Source organism: Diabrotica virgifera, chromosome 7 (genome assembly GCF_917563875.1).
Source record: "Diabrotica virgifera virgifera chromosome 7, PGI_DIABVI_V3a".
NCBI lineage: Eukaryota > Metazoa > Arthropoda > Insecta > Coleoptera > Chrysomelidae > Diabrotica > Diabrotica virgifera.
The window spans coordinates 77,607,647-77,630,545 of NC_065449.1; the positions used below are offsets into that span (position 1 = coordinate 77,607,647).

A 22,899-nucleotide genomic window follows, 5' to 3' on the forward strand; every position below is an offset into this window, starting at 1 on the left:
GGGCAGCTGTACTAGAACCCCAAAAAGGAAGACCATATCGAAGATGAGACTCGAACAAAGAAAAATATGTTAGTTTAGAAGATGCTAAATTGAGTTCTTTCGAAACAGATCTTATAGCATAGCAGGCTGAGGCGAGTTTCTTACTTAACACATCGATATGAAGGGACCATTTGAGGTTGCTGTCTAAAAAAATACCAAGAAATTTTACAGGATCAACGGTAGAGATCTGGCTGTTATTAACAAGCAGGGGTTGAAGAGCACTTTTATAGGATAATGCTACTGTCTTATCCACGTTAAAAGAGAGTAAATTAGAGTCAGACCAGGTTTTTATCGTAAGCAAATCAGAAGTTATAGTTGCATGAAGAGATGCAATAGTTGAGTTGCTCCAAGTGATACTGGTATCATCAGCAAAAAGAAAAATTTTTCCCTCGATTTTTAAGTTAGTGATGTCATTTATAAAGATAAGGAACAGTAGAGGACCCAATACTGAACCTTGTGGTACTCCACATACAATTTTTTTGAGACTAGAGTCAGTATCATTTGCTCTAACTAGTTGTTTCCTATTATTCAAGTAAGATTGGAACCAATTCAAGGAATACCTCGAATCCCATAGAAATTTAGTTTTTTAATCAAAATGTTGTGATTTACACAATCAAAAGCTCTGGCATAGTCACAGAAAACAGTGGCAGTATAAAGATTATTGTTTAGTGCTTGGTAAACCTCATGAAACACAGAAAACAAGGCATCAGTGGTACATTTATTAGTTAAAAAGCCGAACTGATTTTGGGATAAGATGTTGTTATCAGTAAGAAAGGACATAAGACGGGTTTTTATGAGTCTCTCAATAATTTTTGAAAGTACCGGTAGTAAGGCAATAGGTCTATAGTTGCAAGCATTAGATTTTTCACCACCCTTATGAAGGGGAATAATAATGGCTATCTTTAGGCACTCTGGGAATTTGCCTCTTTCAAAGGAATCATTAATTAGTGAGACGAGGTTTTCCAACACATTTTCTGTGAGATTTGAGAAGATTTTTATGGATAGTCCATCAGTACTACAGGATGATTTGCTTTTGATACTATTGATAGTTTGGATCAGTTCAGATATATCGATTGGTCTTAAAAAGACTGAATTCGAGAACACTCCTGAATTGGGGAGATAGGAAATGGGATCTTTTTGTGGCAAAATAGTAGAAGTTATATTTTTACTCACATTAACGAAATATTCGTTTAGATTTTCCGGGTCTGGAAGGGCAAATGTTTGAACTGCGTGAGTTTTATTTCGAAGATCGTTTATTATGGACCAAGTTTCTTTTGCAACACTTTTAGAGCTTTCCATACGATTTTGATAGTAGGCTTTTTTAGCTGATTTGATTAGTTTTAGATAGGTTACCCTGTACTTGATGATATATTGAGTGACAGAGACGTTGGCAGCAAAAACCGCAAAAATAATAATGTACACATGAATTTTCAAGCTTTGAAAATGCTTATTTTCGCATTTTTCAGTTTATAAATCGCTTAAAACTTGAAATCTATTAAGTTTTGAGAAAAATGAAATCTTTTCTGTTTAAGATGACCCAAAAATGCTAAAAACATATTTTCGAGAGCAAAAAAGATGATGTTTTGGATTTATTAAAAAACTGTTAAAAACAATTTCTGTCTAAGAATGTCGCACTGCATCCTTCTGATTTGTTTACCGAATTGGAACAACCAGACAGGCAGTGTTAACTCCGGACCCCGGAAGTGTCATAGGCTTTCGAAACGGACCCTCAGGAAATATAATTGGTGACCCTTGCTCTACGAAATGCAACCCTAAATGTAACATTTCAATGGAGATTAAGCCTGTCCTAGTCATTAGGTGCGTCAGAGACCATGTACCGGTGCCGTCATGATATTCGTAATCAGCGACCCTAATTATTGAATTTGCACTGAGTTTATATCGAATTTTAACAAAACTCCGAATGTAACTAATTATGGGCATCAGATGTCCCGGACACCATCACCTACATGATATTAGTGCTCAGCGGCCCTAAAAACGATTAACGATTTTGCATTGATTTGGTTTGGTGATATGGTGAAATTTCCATAAAACTACAGGAGAAGAGGTCCATCCTGACATCCAGGTAACTGGGAGACCATCGCCGATTTCTGTTTCACCTTACGCCACAATATCTCAATAACATTAAGGTCTGGACTGTTCGAAGGTCATGGCAGAATTTTACTAAAATGGTCTAAAATGGTTACTAAAAGAATCGTTTGGTTATCCAAACAATTCTTTAGTTCCATATGGCATTTTCGAGGCGTAGGCGCAAAATTTCGGGCTAATGCTTTTTAAATGCTTTTATTTTTTTCAAATCCTGAGAACACTAATAAACATTTGGGAAAAATTTAAACGCAGAATGAAAGACTACATTATTACCGAGGGCCGAAAGTCCCTGAAAACTTATATAATGATTATTTTAATGAGTTACAGGGGTGAGAAAGAACAGAAAATTCAATGTGATCTTTAATTTCGAATATCTCATTCAAAAAAAACTTTTTGTTTATTCTAAGGGACTTTCGGCCCTCGGTAATAATGTAATCTTTCATTTTTCGTTTAAATTTTTCAAAAGTATTTATTAGTTCTTTCAGGATTCGAAAAAATGAATGCATTTAAAAAGCATTGGCACGATATTTTACGCCTACGCTCTTGAAAAATGTTTTTAATATTAATATCACAGGAGGGTGATAATAAATTGAAAATAATGCGACAGTTTTTCGAAAACTTGTTGCCTGCCAACAGACATGAGAGCCCGTAAGGGTCGAGTTACTATTGCCGAATTGCAACAAGTTTGAGAAAAAAGCTGGAGCATTATTTTCTTATTTATTCTTAATATCGTGTGATATTCGCAAGATCATTTTTTAATACTCACATACAAAATTCAACTCTCTGTAAATAAACATTATGTGACATTTATCACAATTACGGTTTTACAATTTGTCAAAGTGAACAGCATGAGCTGGCTTAGCAAATATTCAGACAAAGATATCAATAAAAAATATTAGTTGAATCTATTTATACATGAAGTTTTATTCATGTAATAAACTTACCGAATTACACTCGAGAGCTAAAAATTGTCTATTTGTATTTCCCTCGTGACAATTTGACATTAGATGCAGATCAACTAAAAGTTTATTTTGGTTAATTTTCTTAAATGTAACAGTTGTCAAAACTATAAAACTCGTTGTAATTAATCAGAAACAAAACACTTAAAAATTATAGGTCTGGATCCCGCGTATGAAAAAAAAGTTGATTAATAGCAAGCTTAAAATTTGTTAATAGCTTAAGGGTGTCTAGTCGGATAAACTTTGATATATGGGAACACTGGAATAGGGGCAGTTTTAATTGTGGAACAGGTTAAAAATTTGGAACGGTCACACCACGAAAACGGCATTTATTTTGTCCGAAAGAACAGATTTAAACTCTTCGAACAGAGATTAAACTCTCATGCAAAAATCAGACTGCTATTTATCACCAAATGAGCGTTTTAATGAGTGGAACATGTAGAATATGTCAAATGACAGGAATCATGACAGGTGATAAATAGCAGTCTGATTTTTGCATGAGAGTTAAATCTCTGTTCGGAGAGTTTAAGTCGGACAAAATAAATGTGCCGTTTTCGTGGTCTGACCGTTCCAAATTTTTAACCTGTTCCACAATTAAAACTTCCCCTGTTCCAGTGTTCCCATATATCAAAGTTTGTCCGACCTTAAGCTATTAACAAATTTTCAGCTTGCTATTAATCAACTTTTCTTTCATACGCGGTATCTAGACCTATTATTCTTAGTATAATAATGTAAGGAGATTATTCCCAGTATAATAATATTCTGAATGAACAGAATTTAAACACGTGATGAAAAATATTACTACACGATTTGAAATTAAAATCATCAAAAAATGATCAGTAGTAATTGCACGAGAGCTCTAAAATTATCGATTTGTTTCCCGAGTGACACTTTGATAGTTTTAATTTCACGAACCGAAGGGGAGTGAAATTATGTCAAAGTGGCACGAGGGCAACAAGTCGATAATAATTTTAGAGATTGAATGTAATTAGCTGAGGCTATTTCATGAATAAAACTGTCTTTTTAGATCATTTCAACTAATATTTTATTGATATTTTCACCTGAATATTTGCTAAACCTGTTTCTTGATGTTGACAAGTTGTCAGTGGCGGCTGGTCAGAGGTGGCAAGGGAGGCTTAGCCTAAAAAGTCTAAGGTCCCCATAAATTTTTTACACATGCTACACTGTTGTGTTTACTTTGCTATTTTGCTTCTCGTTAGTCATATCGGAAAAAGTTATTTGAACAAGTTGTTCCAAATAATGTTCTAACCCCACATACCAAATTTCATCACAAAATTCGCACTTTTAGTTTTTTCATTATTTTGTAGTCAGGATCCTAAAATTGGAGCGGAGGCTGCTGGCCGGAATATCTCACTTGCTAATGCTCCGCGCAGCCCAGCAGCGTTTAAGGAGACCCGGTCTCCTTAGAGCTGCATTATCGCTTAACGCACACGCTGCCCGGAGATTGGGCAAGGGCGGCTGATCGGCCAGCAGCCTCCTCTCCGATTTTAGGATCCTGACTACAAATAATGAAAAAACTAAAAGTGCGAATTTTGCGATGAAATTTGGTATGTGGGATTAGAATAATATTTGGAACAACTTGTTCAAATAACTTTTTCCGATATCTGTAATGCAAAGCAAAATATAGGTAATTTACCAGGTTTTAGATTCCCAGTAGGCCACTTTTAGAATTAAAAAAAAATCATTTGAGTATCTTAAAAAATGTGAACCTCCAACCTGTATGGACTGCAAAACTTTAAATCTGTATTTATTTTGATATGCATATCTACTTACAGAGATAGAATTGTTAACGAATAAACGACACAATCTTTGGTAATACACTTTTACAATAAGACTCACTATTTTTAACATGATATGATATTATGAAATTATGAATTATGATATTATAAAATGTAAATAAAAAATGGTCAAAAAAATAGGTCATTAAATTAGATTTTTTTGGCGGATTTTTTGCTAGTGCAAATTTGTCTAGATATTTTACAGTTAGTTATAGCCTCCCCTATTGTAAAAATCACGAGCCGCCACTGCAAGTTTTAAAACATTAATTGTCATTAGTGTCACTGAATGTTCATTTTTGCGTAGTAACGAAGGGCATCTGACGTAATATTTAACGACGGGATATTATCAGTAGTAATTGCACAAGAGCTCTGAAATTATTGAATTTTTCCCGAGCGACACTTTGACAGTTTTAATTTCACGAGGCGAAGGCGAGTGAAATTATGTCAAAGTGTCACGAGAGCAAAAATTCTATATTAATTTCAGAGGTCGAGTGCAATTTGTTGCGATTATTTCATGAATAAAACTGTTCAAAATCAAAATTTTATTGCAATTTATTTATGTAAGTACCATTAAACACACAGTTTTTATAAATATTTGACGATTGAAAGTCATCACTTTTATAATTTTTAAAACATTAATTGTCATTAATGTCACTGAATGTATTTTTTCGTAGCAACGAAGGGCATCTGACGTAATATACTTAACGACGGCAGATTATCAAAAATTATCGATTTATTTCAGATTTCTGTAGCTTTCTATTGGTCAGAATCTCCTATGAATGAAATAATCAGTAGTAATTGCACAAGAGCTCTAAAATGACTGAATTTTTCCCAAGTGACACTTTGACAGTTTTAATTTAATAATAACGAGCTGAAGGCGAGTGAAATTATGTCAAAGTGTCACGAGGGCAAAAATTCTATATTAATTTTAGAGATCGAGTGCAATTTGTTGCGATTATTTCATGAATAAAACTGTTAAAAACCAAAATTTTATTGTAATTTATTTATGTAAGTACAAATTAGTACAATTACACACACGTTTGTTGTGTCTAAACACATTAGTTGTTATAATTATTTTACGGTTGAAAGTCATCACTTTTATAATTTTTAAAACATTAATTGTCATTAATGTCACTGTAGCTTTCTATTGGTCAGAATCTCCTATGAATGAAATAATCAGGTATAATATCACAAGAGAGTGAGAATAAATTGACAATAATGCGACATTTTTTCGAAAATGCGACATTTTTCGTATCTGGCAATAGACACGAGAGCCCGCAGGGCTCGAGTGGCTATTGACCAGTGACAACAAATTTGAGAAAAAATGAAGCATTATTTTCTTATTTATTCTTACTGTCGTGTGATATTCGTAAGATTATTTTTTACTACTTACATATAAAATTCAAGTCTTTATATAAAAACAGTCAGTGACATTGATCTTAATTATTGTGACACACATTTTTCAATTTGTCAAAGTGAACGGATAGTATGCAAGTCAAATGTGACAGTTCTTAAAACTCTGTCCAATCAGATTATTATTATAATAATAATCTGATTGGATAGAATTAAACACCTGACCAAAAATCTTACTATACGATTGGAAGTTAAAATCATTAAAAAATAATCGCTGCAATTTTTATTTCTGTAGCTGTCTATTGGTCAGAATCTCATATGAATGAAATAATCGCTGAAATTTAGATTTTTGTAGGTTTCTATTGGTCAAAATAACTATGAATGAAATAATGAAAATAAACATGTAAAATCGGCTAGATGTATAAATTCATAGATAAATACATAATACAGTATTACTGGAGTATAAATTCGTCTAATTTTATAAATGACATTTTATATAGAAATATTTTTTAAAAAATATAATTTTGTTTTATTTCTAAAAATTTGATATTCCTAGTTAAAGATATAACATTTTCATTCAGTTTCCTTTTTTCATTTGTCGCTATCAACCAGAAAGCAGATTTGGCCGTGGGATCGATGACAATCAACTATGCCCGGGAGAGCGTCATAGACTTCACGAAACCCTTCATGAATCTTGGGATCAGCATTCTTTTCAAGGTAAGTGCGAATAAAAGAGTTCTAGGTCAGTATGTTAATGGAATAGGCTAAAGAGAAAGACAGACACTAGCTTTCACCTTTTATAAGTCAGAAAAATTTGCCAGCGTTATTTTAAATTTAACTCTAGAAATTTGTGATCGTAATTTGTTCTTGAATTTAGAAAAAAATTTATTGTATTATGCAAGATATCAATAAGTTAGAACCATATAAAAAAAAACTTTTTTGTTATTAATTTAAGGAAAAAAGCCATTTCTCATAAAAAGTTCTGTAATGTATAAAACCCAAAATGCAACCATAGATTATAAAAACATGTTTAAGTCGTATACAAATATATGGTTTGTCGAAAAATGTGAATTTTTAAAGAGCGATGTATTTGAAGTTAAACCTTTAATCGGCATGATACAAATAGTAGGTTTTAAGTTTCAGGAATTTTGGTTTTAGGCTAATTTTGATGTGGGAAAAACAAATCTGAGGTCAGTTTGGCGATATATTGTGTCTGATTTGGTCGCCAGAGCAACAAATGGTAGACCGTCTGCAGACGGTCTTGTCATTCAGAAGGAAAATTTATGAAAACACCATAATTTATTAGTAGTACAAAAATAATATTTTTATTGATAAAAAGTTAAATGTAAATAAACAAAAAGGCATCAGGCTTTGGTGTGATACTCTGTCAAGCAAGTTTTACCTTTCCTTTTACACAAATGAAGGTTGCACTTCGTGCAAAAGGAATGGGTGTCAGATTTTATACGAAGTTTTCACGATTTTTTTCGATCCCCATTCAGGCCAATGATTCAATCTGTCATACCTTACACTATCCACATGATGAACAGCTCGTCTACCGACACGACGGCAGAACTACTGGATGGCTGTGGAACGGACGATTGTCGTCCAACAGGACGTTTTTCAGAAGTAGCACACAGCTCTTTCGCCATTTTGCTACTGTGGTTGTGTCTTCTGATGTCACTTCTACTGTTTCTGCTGCTGTGGTTGGTGGAGATTCATCTCTAACCTCTAAATAACCGTATCAGGAGTGGAACTTTGTGCTATTATAACTGTAGCATCAGTCGAACTGAGCGAAGTACTACTGATATTCAGTGATAAGTTCCCAGCCTGTACAAATATCATCCTCAAGTGTTATTTCATCATACTCGTAATGCGGATCACTGTCTCGTCACCGACATCTTCTTCATCCGTAAACGAATCCATAATGTTTATTACTTCTTCTTCGCTCAGAGTAGACACATCTAATCCTTTCCTGCTGTCCATGCTCTTTTACATGCTTCTAAACCACGTGTACCCTCCATTTTCTGCATAAAAAATAAAAGCGCACGGTTAGTAGGTAAAATAAAGAATAAAAACACGCGGAATACTAAGACGAGATGAGACAAATTTTGCCACCAAGAGACAAGAACGTCTGTAGACGGCATTCTTTAAATGCGCGGTATTTCAACTTCCCTGCTTATTTCCTCTACACACAGTACTAAATCAATAAAAAGGTACTTATGCATAATAACTACTCATCACAAAAATTTCATGTTTATTTCTCAACCAGAAAGTACTTTTCTAAAAATTTTTGTTGTTGCCCACGACACAAATAATTGTAGCGTCTGAATCATAGGACTGTCTCGACATAAATGATAGCTGCTGTAAAGCAAATAAAGATATAACGTTCAAACCGTTCGTTTGTTTCATATTTTCAGTGCCTACATTGCCTACAAACGTCTTCATCGTTCAGCTCAATCACACTTGTGATTGAAAAAATACTTAGATTAGAGTAAAGACCGTCTGCAGCCGGTCTTGCCGATTAAAGGGTTAATACTTATTATTGCTCAGTATGTTGTTTTTGCAGGGACCGAACATCATATTTAGTGGGACGCGAAATATCGAGACGCTTGCAGTAACCTTGAGGTATACAGGGTGTTTGGTAAAGAATGGGCCATAGCTTAACCCTAGATTCCTGAGGTTAAAATAGGTCGATTTAAGCTAACTTACCTTAGTACAAAAGTTGATAATAACAGAAATACAGGGTGTCAAAATTAAACTTTTATTTTGAGACAACAACACGAAATTTGGTAAGTGGTGCTGGTATTGTACGATCTACTAAATTATGACACACGTTTCTGGCTACTACCAGAGGCGTACGACGGGGAAACGTGAATGGTTGACCCTTCCCAAATTCTACGCCACTGGCGGAATTGCTATTTTAGTGAAATTTTTTTATTCTCCAATACTTTCTATGTAAAAAATATACTCTTCATTCGTAACGATAAAGCCATTAGTTTTCGAGATATTTGAAGCTAAAAACGAAGGAGCATAATACATTAATCGAAATAAGTGTGCTTTTTCATTTTTAACTTCAAATATCTCGAAAACTAATGATTTTATCGTTACGAATGAAGAGTACATTATTTGCATAGAAAGTATTGGAGAATCTAAAAATTATACTAAAATATCAGTTTCATCAGTGGCGTAGAATTTGGGAAGGGTCAACCATTCACTTTCCCCTGTCGTACGCCTCTGGGATTAATCACAAACGATTATTTAATATAATTTAGTATAGTGTACAGTATTTACAATTTCTGCCAAGTACCATAAGGATATGTCAAATAGTTTTATAGTACCGGGCACACATAATTCTTAAAGTTTTAAATAAAGGATATATGATTAAAAAAAAAGAATACTTTAAAATAATTTGATATATCCGTGTGATACTTGTCAGAAAGTGTAGGCACTTTACACCCTACTAAATTATGTTAAATAATCGTTTCTGGCTACTACCAGAGGCGTACGACAGGGGAAAGTGAATGGTTGACGCTTACCAAATTCTACGCCACTGCATAATTTTTAGATTCTCCAATACTTTCTATGCAAATAATATTCTCTTCATTAGTAATGATAAAGTCATTAGTTTTCGAGATATTTGAAGTTAAAAATGAAAAGGCACACTTATTTTGATTAATGTATTATGCTCCTTCGTTTTTAGCTTTAAATATCTCGAAGACTAATGGCTTTATCGTTACGAATAAAGAGTATATTTTTTACATAGAAAGTATTGGAGAATCAAAAAATTGCACTAAAATAGCAATTCCGCCAGTGGTGTAGAATTTGGGAAGGGTCAACCATTCACGTTCCCCGTCGTACGCCTCTGGTAATAGCCAGAAACGTTTGTTTAACATAATTTAGTAGGGTGTACATGTACATTACTAGCACCACTTACCAAATTTCGTGTTGTTGTCCCATGCCTATCAGAAAGTATTCAAAAATAAATAAAATAAAAGTTTAACTTTGACACCCTGTATTTCTGTTATTATCAACTTTCGTACTAAGGTAAGTTAGCTTAAATCGACCTATTTTAAGCTCAGGAATCTAAGGTTAAGCTATGGCCCATTCTTTACCAAACACCCTGTACATAATAACATACATATATAAGTTTATTATAAAAACAAAATGATATATCAAATTATAATATGTATATGACATATAAAAACATATTATTTGCATATCAGTCAATATTGTGACTGGTTGATTGACACCTAGTCCATGCCATTAAAAAATTTTTTTATAACTCAAGACCAACTGGATCGATTCTGCTAATTTTGATCTTGAAATATTTATTGAAGTAAGGAATGTTGAAAAGGTGAGAAAATATGATGAAATTTTAAGAAGAATCGTAAAAACAACAATTTCATTTTCACATAAAACAGTTATGTATGTATACTACATTGAATTAACGCCACTAAAGACGTGGAAATCATAACATCTATTTACTTTTATTAGTAAGATTATAATGAAATTGTAAGTGGTGAATAAATATCTATATTATACTTAACAAACTTTGAAAATTACTAAAAGCAATAAACAAAATTTGAAAAGAAAAAAATTAAGATTTTTAAAATTTTTTAAGAACTTAAATGTCTGGTGTTATTATAAAAAGAATGTGTGTGTACTTTGTACGCACGTAAGAAGTTATACTTCTATTATATGATTATACAATGATTATAAACGAAATTAATATACTTTTTATTTATATTTTATATAAATATAAAACTAATTTATACTTACTACTTCTCAAACATTTTTATTAAAACAGTGCCAAAAATTAAAATAATAAAAGAATAAAACACACACAAAACACATTAAAAATGCCACAAATGATTACTGAACATTAATTGTCGGAAAAATTTTTAACTAAATACGTATTTTCTGAAAATAAAATTATATAATAAATATACTTACAATCATAAAATGGATAAAAAAAATAAAAAAATAAAAGTTTCTATTGGGATTTGAACCAACTTAACAGCGCGGCTGGTATTGGCGTTGTATTGGGGTTCACCCGCATTAAACGCTTCGCCACGGAGACAGTGTGTCATTATGTGCGAAGATCGACTAACTAAGCGGATTAAACTTGTGACATTTTTGAATGATGTAAATCAAATTATTTTGATTTTGAATTGAAATGATTTATGGTAGGGGAGCCCAAGCGGGGATTTTTGCAGTTACTCGAGCGCGTCAGATTATCATATGGGGAGAAACGTGGTACCCTGCAGATGTACCTCTGCCATATACCTCTTAACACAGGGGAGTTCGTTTAGGGGGGCCCGAAAAAAAAAATCTATCCTTAAAAATACTCGAAATTGTCAGATTAAGATAAGGTAAGTTAAGTACATGCAAAACAGTGTATATTTAAAAAATCTGACGATTTGAGCGGGGCGTAAGGGAATTGGTGAGTCACAAAGTTTCACAAGAAAAAGGCGAATATTTCGGGAAATGAACGTCAGATCGAAAAACTAAAAACTACACGTTCAATATTTTTCAAAAATCTATCGATAGATACTAAACACGACCCCTCACAGAGAGGGGTGGGGGGTAAATAACTATTAGATCGAAAAACTGCAAAATACACTTATTTAATATTTTTGAAAAATATATTAAATGGTACCAAACGCGACCCCCCACAGAGGTGGGGTGGGGGGTTACTTTAACATCTTAAATGGGAGCCCCATTTTTTATTGCAGATTTGAATTCTCTGCATAAAAATAAGCAACTTTTATTCGAAACATTTTTTCGAATTATGGATAGATGGCGCTATATTCGGAAAAAACGATTAATGGAAATGGAAAACTTAATTAAAAAATGGCAAGCGCCCGCTAAAATGGAAAATTTTACTTAACTTTTTTTGGTTTTAGGGCCTAATAATCACAACCCAATAGGTCCCCAAAGCGCTCGAGTGACTGCACATTTAGCATACTTTGCTCCCCTACCATTAGAATTGAAAAAATACAACAAAACATAGAGTAAGAAAACAATATATTAGGTGAATATTGATAGAAATTTTGATGGTACTCAAATTATGTAGGTACCTATGATACATTTACAATTATTACGTGCCTGTTGCTTTAAAAACTATTTAAAAATCACTACAATTATTAACATTTTTGTTTCTGTCCTCACAACAATAAAACTAATATATTATACATTTGTTTACCTTATATTGAACAATTATTTATTATTGACAGATCATTTCAACACCCAATCAGAGCCCGTATAACGACTAATAAATTTCGCAATCACTTGCATCGTGCAAAGTGGCTATGTTCAAATATAGTCTGTTCGCTAAACTCAGACGCAACTGGCTACATATTTTAGTCGATAATTTTTTGTGTTTTTTGCCAATTTTGAAAAAATTGGCGAAATTACTAACTATTTAGTGATTATTAACTATTTAGTAATTATTTTTTGTCAATTTTACTAAAATTGGCAAAATTGCCGACTAAAATATCTAGAAAATTGCGTCTGAGTTTAGCGAACAGACTACACCATAAAATTTGATCAACTATTTTTAAAACACTTACCAGTGTAAGATTATTTAGCTTTGAATAAGCGAGATCGTAGACCGTCCCAGTTGATTGTTGTTATCCACAGTTCTCTACGCCTACGAGCTAATAGGTTTTTTATCAGTAATTTTGCGGCACTCATACTAGTCACAATTTGATGGGCTTTCACATTGGCATGCAACAATCATCTCTTCTATGTTAATAAGTCCAAAAATATAATATGAAAACTATTTAAAAAGGCACTATAACCATTAACTAACTTTTTGTTTGTTGTTTCTCTTCCTACAAATTTTAAGACGCAACAACCATACATATCCAAACCACAGTCCCACAGCTGTACCACAGCTGCCATATTGGATAATTTTTGTCATGTCATTTGAACAGCCAATCAGAACAAAGTTGTAATGCGACTGCGCCGGGATCAGAGGTTTAATCCTATTAAAATTCACCCTCATATCGCGCGTAAAGAAGTATAACTTCAAAAAAAAATATTAATAATTCAGTAATAAGCAGGTATAAAATTTCATCAACACACATAATTTATATTATGGTCATAACGCGCTATAGAGGTCCTTAAGGGGTGCTGATGTGGATTCGGACCACATGCTTATCAGGGTCAAATTGAGGATGAAACTAGCCAGGGATAAGAAACACAAGACTACCAGAAGAAGAAGATACAATGTAGAGACCCTAAAGCAAGAAGATACAAGAAAAGCATTTACTGACAGACTTACAGTATAGTTTGTTCCTTTTGACTGAGTCGTATGCCTGTTTGAAGTCTACAAACACGTTGTGAACATCAATATGGTATTCCCATGATTTGCTCAAGATCTGTTTGACTGTAAATATTTGATCCAGTGTCGATCTTCCCCGTGGGAAGCCCGTCTGATACTCTTCAATAATAATATTTTCTGCTAGTGGTTGGAGCCGCTGGTTTTGGCGTTAATTAATTAATTAATGGCGTAAAGTTAATTTACCTATGTCAAAATATTACTTTTATAATAATAAGTGTTTTTACTGTTTTTGCAATTATTTTGATGGATATAACCTCCTGTATGTTCGCAACTAATATCTTTGGTGTTTCTGGGTGAGAGCAGTATCGAGCTCGAGTCGATTAAATATTTGCCTGAAATTGATAAATATTTTTCTAGGTTCCGAAAAGTCAACAAGCAAAGCTATTCTCTTTCATGAATCCATTAGCTACGCATATATGGCTCTACGTTCTTTCTGCTTACATCTTGGTTTCGATAACAATGTTCGTAGTAGCCAGATTTTCACCCTGCGAATGGCAAAATCCACATCCATGTGAAATTGATAATGAGTTGGTGAAAAATCAATTTTCCCTGGCCAACTCCTTTTGGTTTACAATTGGGACTTTGATGCAACAGGGATCAGATTTAAATCCAAAGGTAAGTTAACTATTTTGCCGCTTGCGTAACTAAAGTGAAATAATAAGTAGAAGATATGGTGGAATTTTTATAACTTGTTAAAACAATTAACGCAAAGGGTATTTTATAGACTATAAATGGAAAATCATTGTGATATATTATACATTCTTTTTTAGTAGTAGTCCAAGACAAGATTTATATAGTTTAAAGAGATGTGGAGATCACCGCCAGGTACTAATGAAATTATACTGTAAAATCAGATGTAAAATGATCATCAAAATGTTTGGAACAGTATTATAATATAATCAGAATAGAAAAGGCTATACTAAAATCATAATAAAGATGCAATAGAAATAAACAGACCAAGACACTAGGGTGGAACGAAAAATTCGGACTTACTTTTTTTTATGTGGCTGGTGTGAAAAAGTTGCGTTTTGATGTAGAATAAAGCTGTAAGAAATCTTTTTTGTATTGGACCCTATCTTCAGGTTCCATATTAAATTTAAATCTTTGAAATAACAAAAAAATAAATTTTAAAAATTCAGTTTTTTGAATTTAAATATGATACAATATTTATTTTATGATTGGTAGTCTGATTTTGTGTTAAAAACTGCATAATATTTCTAGACTGCAACCTTGAACACATACAGTCATCCCTTGATTCTGGTCCACAAACAGCAGCTGAAGTTGTTTCAGTGCTTCAGTTACTAACTTAACAGTTCTTTCCACGGAATGGTATGATAGGGGCAGTTTAACACCTCTATGTGGTTGTGATTCCCAGAGTAAATCAAATCCCTTACATCTTCATTGCAAATATTTTTTAGCAAAGGAGGAGCCGTAATACTGCATTCAGAAATAGAAATTTAGTCAACATAATCTGCAGCACTGAAATTTAATGCTGGTATTTTAAATCTTCGGAAATTTTTTTCTTTCTGACTTTCTCTAGCTTTCAACACTCTGCGCAGTCACAAATCCCGTATATGTTTTTGTTCATGTTTCATCATACCGAGTAATGAATTTTCGGGATGTGCAACATAAGCGTTTTCTATTCCAGCTAGAATACATTTTTATATAAAACCAAACTGGTGCATACACTTTTTGTATGAAACTTACTAACATAATTAATTGAGGGCTGGGACATTCAGTTCCAATATACAATCGAAGAAACCGATTAACAACTGTCAGTCACCTTTCGTGTGATATTTTCCCAGGTTTTTAAGGCTCAAATTATTGCGACTTTTTCCCGCAGCAACTGCTTGACTTATTTGGTACAAGTACAAGTACATGGGTACTAAGGTCTGTTTCTAATAATATTGGTAGGTTGTTTTCTATCGAGGACAGCCTTCTCTTAACACAGTTCCAGAAGTTTCCCTATTTCCCTATTGGTGTTTCCCTGATACAACAAGTGGTCCACTGGTGCGTCCATCTAACTATTGGATTAAATGACGTAGAAGTAGTTCATTGCAATGAAATAAGCATACTAGCCATTGAAGTGAGAAGCCGCAGTATTTTTCCAGTTTTATTATCATGCCTATTTGAGGGCTGGTATTCACTAACATACCATCCCATCCAACTGCGCTTAAATTCGACATATCAATAATATTTTTCAGGATAAATGTCTTTATGCTATTCGCGATGTTTGCTGCCGATTCTGTTAAATGAGACACGTGCCCTACATATCGAGAGTCTGGTTCTATGGCCATCAAAAATATACTTCTGATTGACAGTCCTTCCTTATGCTTCTGCAAATAATTAAACTTTAAATAATTTGGTATATTAGCGTCGTTTGGAACAGGTACTTCATACTACATCAAGCTTCAATGGTATTATGGAACCTGCAAACTTCGCTTAATTTCAAAATAATTTTGAATAAGATGCTTTTCAATCCTAAAGACGACTTTTGATAACAGCCATATCGATTTTTTCGACAAAAATATTTTTTTTGTTTTTTCAAATCCAATGTGGAACCTCAATATTTCTTTTTATTTCAAAATGCTCTTGCACCGATTGTTTTCATCACTTGACACAACTTTTAAACTATAGCCACAAGAATTTTTACTTTTATTTTTTTAACTTCTTTCGTTCCACCCTACCAAGACACATTGAATATTACGAGGAGCACTCCCAAATCATGATTTACAATATATAAACTTGTTAAATCATGACTTGGGATTTAAAATGTATATAAATTGTAAATTATGATTTGGAATTGCTCTTCGTAAAATTCAACATGTCTTGTTTGTTTACTTCTAGTAAATCTTTATTAGTCCAGTCGGGTTAGACGAATAACAGGCCTAACCTTGCATTAGGAGCCGCCCCAAATTTTAGTTTTCTAATCTTTAGGGAGGGTCAGTAGTAGTGTAACTTTTAAATCTCGACTGAATTACGCCGTTGCGTTAGCCGCCATCTTGATTTTAAACTAGACCTTGCTCAATATCTACGCCATTTTCAACTTTTCGACAAATAGTATACGAACCAAAATTGATAAAAATGTGATTTTCTATAATTTCTATTATTACAATTTTTCGCGCGGTCGATATTTTCCGAATTATGGCGGAAAATATTGACAGTTAGAGCATAATTATTGAATTAATTCGTTTATTATTAGTTTTATGACAAAAATGTATCAGTACAAAAATAGAGAGAATTAAATTCTACACAATTTTGATGTCTTTCATTTTTTTGCTAAAATTAATATTTAAGGTAGTACGTATGCAGAAATGGCGCGAGCGTAAGACCTGATTGATTTTATAGCAATTGTTTTTGTTCAATATCTACGCCATTTTCAACTAAAATTATTCCAAATATAATTTCCTACAATTTCTTTTTAGCAATTTTTTTCATGCGGTTGATATTTTCCGAGTTACATGGGAAAATAGTAAAAAGTGGGTGGGGGAGCATAAATATTGAATTGAATCTTGTTTCCGAGCTGCCTCAAATTTTATAATTCTATCCTTTAGGAGAGATTAATACTAGTGTAAATTTAAAATATCGACTGAATTCCGCGGTTGCATTAGCCGCCATATTGATTTTAAATGAGAACTGTTGTTGCTTAATATCTCCGCCATTTTCAACTTTTCGACAAAAATGGTGGGAGAGAAAATTGTTGAAAATGCAATTTCCTACAAAAATATTTTGCAAAATTTTTTTATGCGATCAATATTCTCCGAGTTAAGGGGGAAAATAGTGGAAGCGGAGGGGAAGCATAGTTATTGAATTGCCTCATTTATTATTAACATTACGACATAATTATACATAAACAAAAATAAAGAGAATTATATTCTATACAATTTTGGAAACTTCCAATGAAACATCAACCAAACTAAGTTTATAAAAGACAAAAATAATAACTTATATGCATTAAATTTACTTAATTTTATTAACTAGCGGGTTTTATTGGTTGAATTTTGCTGCCGATATTTTAAGTTTAATGTTAGCTAATATATTTTAAAATTTTAACAATTTTTTTTTTAATTTTGGACCCTGTTGGGAAAATGTTTCCATCTCCCCCTTGTAGTCTCGCCACAGGTTCTCTCGAAAAATTGTAGTAAATCGTAATTGCAACAATTTCAGTTTTTACACTTTTTGTCGAAAAGTTGAAAATGGCAGAGATATTGAACAAAAACAATTGCTATAAAATCAATCAGGTCTTACGCTCGCACCATTACCGCAAAAGTACTACCTTAAATATTGATTTTATCAAAAAAATGAACAATATCAAAATTGTACAAAATTTAATTATCTTCATTTTTGTATAGATACATATTTGTTGTAAAACTAATAATAAACGAGATAATTCAATAATTCAATAATTATGCTCCAACTGTCACTATTTTCCACTCATAACTCGGAAAATATCGACCGCACGAAAAAAATTATAATAAATGAAATTATAGAAAATCACATTTTCAACAATTTCAGTTTTTACCCTTTTTGTCGAAAAAGGAAAATGGCGAAGATATTAAGCAAAAACGGTTCTCATTTAAAATCAAGATGGCTGCTAACGCAACGGTGGAATTCAGTCGAGATTTTAAATTTGCACTAATATTGACCCTCCCTCCTAATATTTGTACTAATATTGACGCTCCTAGAGCAAAACATTGGTATGAATATTAACGGAGAGTTAATTAACAATATACGATACGCTGATGACACGCTAATAGTAACAGATAACCTAGCAAATTTACAGTATTTGATGGAAAACATAAACACTCATACCAATAAGTATGGTCTAAAACTGAACATCAAAAAGACTAAATTCATGATTGTTACAAAGAAGCTATACACCAATATGAATTTAACCATAAATAATCAGCCAGTTGAAAGAGTTACGTCCTACAAATATTTAGGGGTTTGTTTCACTGATACTAATGACCAGACAAGAGAAATCAAGAGGCGAATTGAGATAGCGAGTCAATATTTTGTCAAAATGGAAAAGTTCCTATGCAGCCGGGACATAAATATAAACTTAAGAACGAGAATGTTAAGGTGATATGTTTTCTCCGTTCTGCTGTACGGCATGGAAGCTTTGACTCTGAAAAAGATAAACATAAAAAACATTGAGGCATTCGAGATGTAGTGTTACAGAAGAATGTGGAAAATACCATGGACAGAAAGAGTAACAAATCAAGATGTTTTGCTGAAGATGGGGAAGGAATGCGAAGTCATAAAAACTATACAAACGAAAAAACTGGAGTATCTAGGCCACATAATGAGAGGAGAAAAGTACTCTCTGCTTAGACTCATAATCCAAGGAAAAATCTCGGGAAAGAGAAATGTGGGACGTAGGAGGATTTCCTGGTTACGAAATTTAAGGGAGTGGTATGGGTGCAGTTCATTACAGTTGTTCAGAGCTGCAGCCAACAAAGTTAAGATTGCTGTGATGGTAGCCAACCTCCGATAGGAGACGGTACTGCAAGAAGAAGATGATCCTCCCTAAAGATTATAAAAATAAAATTTGGGGCAGCCCGTAATGCAAGGTCAAATGCTATCCCGACTGGGCTATATTGTGATTGTAGAATAGAGCAAATTTTAACAAAATGAGAAGAGTGTTCTGTATAAGAGATTTGAAGTTAGAGCTAAGAGTTAGGTTGGCTAGGTGCTACGTTTTCTCGACTTTGTTTTATGGAAGGGAATCTTGGACCTTGACTGCGGCATTAATAAAAAAACTGGAATCATTTGAGTCGTGGGTGTATAGAAGAATTCTTAAAATATAATGGACAGACCACGTCACAAACAAAGGGCTTCTGAGAAAGATGAATAAAAACAATAGAAATTTGAAATACAATAAAAACAGGAAAATTGAAATATCTCGCACATGTTACACGTAGAGAGAAATACAACTTCCTCCAACTGATTATGAAGGGAAAGATTCATGGAATTTTTATGTCTCACAAAATACATTCTCAACTCATTGTCCATATATTTGTTGTAGCTATTTCGGGATACCCCATATATTTTAGTAACGAAACTATTTAAGTGTTAATGATGTGTAAAAGGGAATCGTACGTCGAAGTTCCCTATCAGCTTAGCTGGAGAATTAACTGTTTTAAGTGTTAAGTACACACCAAACAGTTCAATTTTTTATCTCTCTTCTCTCTAGAAAATAAATTATTTATCTGATGGTGCTTTTGTATATTTTCGCTTGTTCTCAACTGATCTCTTTATCTCTCGGCAAATATTTTTAAATGCACTTAGTCTAAACCAATCAAATTTTTGCCGGTTGGTTAGGAGGAAGAATTCACAGCTTTAGCTCCTTTTTGACCGAAGTAGTAGCGAATTTAAGATTTAAGTTTGATCGAGTATAAAATAGTTCCTAGACCTATGTAAATATATTAGATGTAGTAATAGTACAGGATCCGAATTTAGGTTGACTTTTACCCATCTGTTTACCAGATGAAACATTTTTTTTATTTCATATACAGACAAATACGACGTGCATGGGTTGCCTATCAAAATATGGTCATAGCTATCCTTACGGGGGTAGGGTTTGAAATCAACATTTCAAACGCATTTTTGTGATTTTTTTTTAAGTTTGACAGAATTATTTTATTTTTAAATTAAATAAGCATATTATTCAGTCCAATTCGAAGAGTATCAAAAACAATTCAGGGAAAAATATTGAAAAATAAAGCAACGGTGGCAAATTTTTAAGTACTAGAGAAGCGAGAGAGAGAGATATTGACCTAGAATGTAAGATTTATTACAGTTGAATGAGAGAGAGAGAGAGAGAGAGAGAGAAAGAGAGAGAGAGAAAGAGATATATATATATATATATATATATATATATATATATATATATATATATATATATATATATATATATATATATATATATATATATATATATTTATTTTTAGCATCTCATGACGTCCTCCCATGTTAAACCGTAGTCTCTCGTGGCTTCCAGGTCTTCGTGAACTCCGATATACGGTTGCCACGAGGACTTTCCCTAAAATGTATCGCAAATGAAAGGTACCACTTCCTACAATGCTTACACAAAATATTGGCCGGACGTCCTCAGTCACGTTATCTGTATAATAATATACACATTACTTGGAGCAATTGCCGTCAGGCGCGCCATGTTCGCTTGCTGTATATCTAAAATCACTTTAACGGTTTTGATGGCATCCAAATATATATTTATTCAGTTTGCGGTTGTGGTGGTCTCCGTATATTTGAGTTTATGTCCTCATGGCTTCCACTGCGCTGTTGCCACCTCAAATGTTGGAATTTAGACTTCGGATATTTTTATAATTGATTATTGTAGTATGTTGAAAAAATTGTTGTTGTGATATATCAATGATATTTTTTTGTATAATTAACAATGTATTTTTTTTCACTGCAAAAATAAAAAATTAAAAAGTATGTTCATTAAAATTGATGAATTTATCATAGCCAGTTGCCGAATCTGCTGGTCTAATTGCTCAATTGTAACATATTATAGAAGTGTTAAAATTGAATTCTTAATTTTTTATTACAAAATTTTTACCTCGACAGCGTAGGGTACAAGAGGACGGCTTAAGTAAAGTACATAAGTACAACATTTTTAATAATATAATTTGTTCAACTAATACGTGCAAAAGTGTCTGGAAAATAATAAAAATGTTTAAAATATTGCTTACTTATTTCATACACTCAATGTATTTTTTTATGTAAGGATATAGAAAATAATATTTTGAAAAATATTTAAAATATAGTAATAAATCTTAAATTTCACATTACATAAAGTAGTTAAGTCTGCTAGTCTACAAAATTAAAAACAAATAGAATACTTAAAAAAAAATTAAAGCACTCATGCCATACCAAACGAACTACATTCTTACATATTTTTAAAAGAAAAATCTTTAATTTTGCCCAACCCGACTAAACTATCGACAGGTAAAAAGTCTTCATTATGCGGGGGCCTTACTGTTGAAATAAATTAGAAAATTAAAATAAACTTATCTACCATTATGAAATTCTAATTTGACACAAAAAACTGTATTCTGGATTAAGAACAAGTGTGTAGAATACTCTCGTGAATTAAGAAGCGTTTCTACTGTAGGGTGACCATATCATAAATTTGAAAAAACGGGACACATCCAAGCAGCAGTAGCGCACCTATAACTTTTCTCTGGGGAGAAGGGGGTTGGCTTGGGCGTCGAAATTTTTTTCTATATTTTGTGAAAGACAAGTTACATTTTCCTGCTATTATTTATATATTTTTCATATGCCCTGGGGGAAAGAGGGTTTAACTCCCAAATCCCCCCCTGGGTGCGCTACTGCCAAGAAGGGTTTGGAGCGATACCCAAACAGAGATTGAAACGTCGTCTTTTAGCTAATTTGGAACCTATAAACCCTTTTCAATTTTAAATGTGTAATTTACGTACGATCAAGACTGCGAAACAGCAGAAAACTAAAAAACTACGCTAGAATGACGTGGATAAACAACCAATCCGTCAAAACAAAACAGGGAAAAATAAAAAATAGCGAGAAACACAGCAAAATCAACAAATAAAAAGAAGAAAAATGGCGGGTTTCGCTGGAGGACATTAAAAAAGACAGAGAAAACCATCAAATACAACAATTTTACAAAAAAGTCAGATAAAAAAAAATATGCCCAGCATTAAAATAAGAGTACTAAAAAACAAAAAAAAAATGAGAAACGCTGTTTGAAGACAAACAGATCAGCAGAATATGAGAAGAATATTACGAAAAAATGCTATTCGCTATGAAGGAAACAGATGAAGAAGAACAAGATAACAACGAAGTAGAAATTTTCACAGAAGAAGACGTACAAAAACAAATATTAAAAACATAGAAAACGGAAAAGCAGCAGAAGAAAATGAAATAACAGTGGAATAAAATACAGAGGAAGAGAATTACATAAGGAAATAAACCAGCTAATACAACAAAAAATATGATCAAAACAGACTACCAGCCGATTGGAACGCAGATATTATAGTAGGTACCTATATACAGTAAAACCCCGCAAATCCTAACTAATTGGGGGGACAGCCTGTTCGGATTCCGAAAAGTTCGGATTATCCGAAAGTTAGCCTAACTAATAATTGAAAGTTTACTTTGTCGTTGATTTTGAGTCGCTGTGCCTGTCTCTCTCCCTCTTCCACCCATCTCAGATTGATGTCACTGATGCAGAGCCAGTGTCATCATTTGTGCTTAGTCGTTAACTCCATGGCTTGATTTCTAATTTGAATAA

The 22,899-nt window shown here is 33.0% G+C and overlaps 1 protein-coding gene across 3 annotated transcripts in view; it reads left to right on the forward strand.

Annotated features, from left to right (window-relative positions):
• The window catches only part of LOC114346442 (glutamate receptor ionotropic, kainate 2-like), a 793,663-nt gene that overhangs the window by 621,014 nt on the left and 149,750 nt on the right, over positions 1–22,899 (forward strand). For 2 of the 3 annotated variants that reach the window (XM_050656454.1, XM_050656452.1), the window contains exons 10-11: positions 6,869–6,973; positions 13,962–14,219. In XM_050656454.1, coding sequence (XP_050512411.1) covers positions 6,869–6,973; positions 13,962–14,219 — 363 coding nt within the window. The remainder of the gene's footprint in view (positions 1–6,868; positions 6,974–13,961; positions 14,220–22,899) is intronic. The other variant, XM_050656455.1, reaches the window with a different exon arrangement.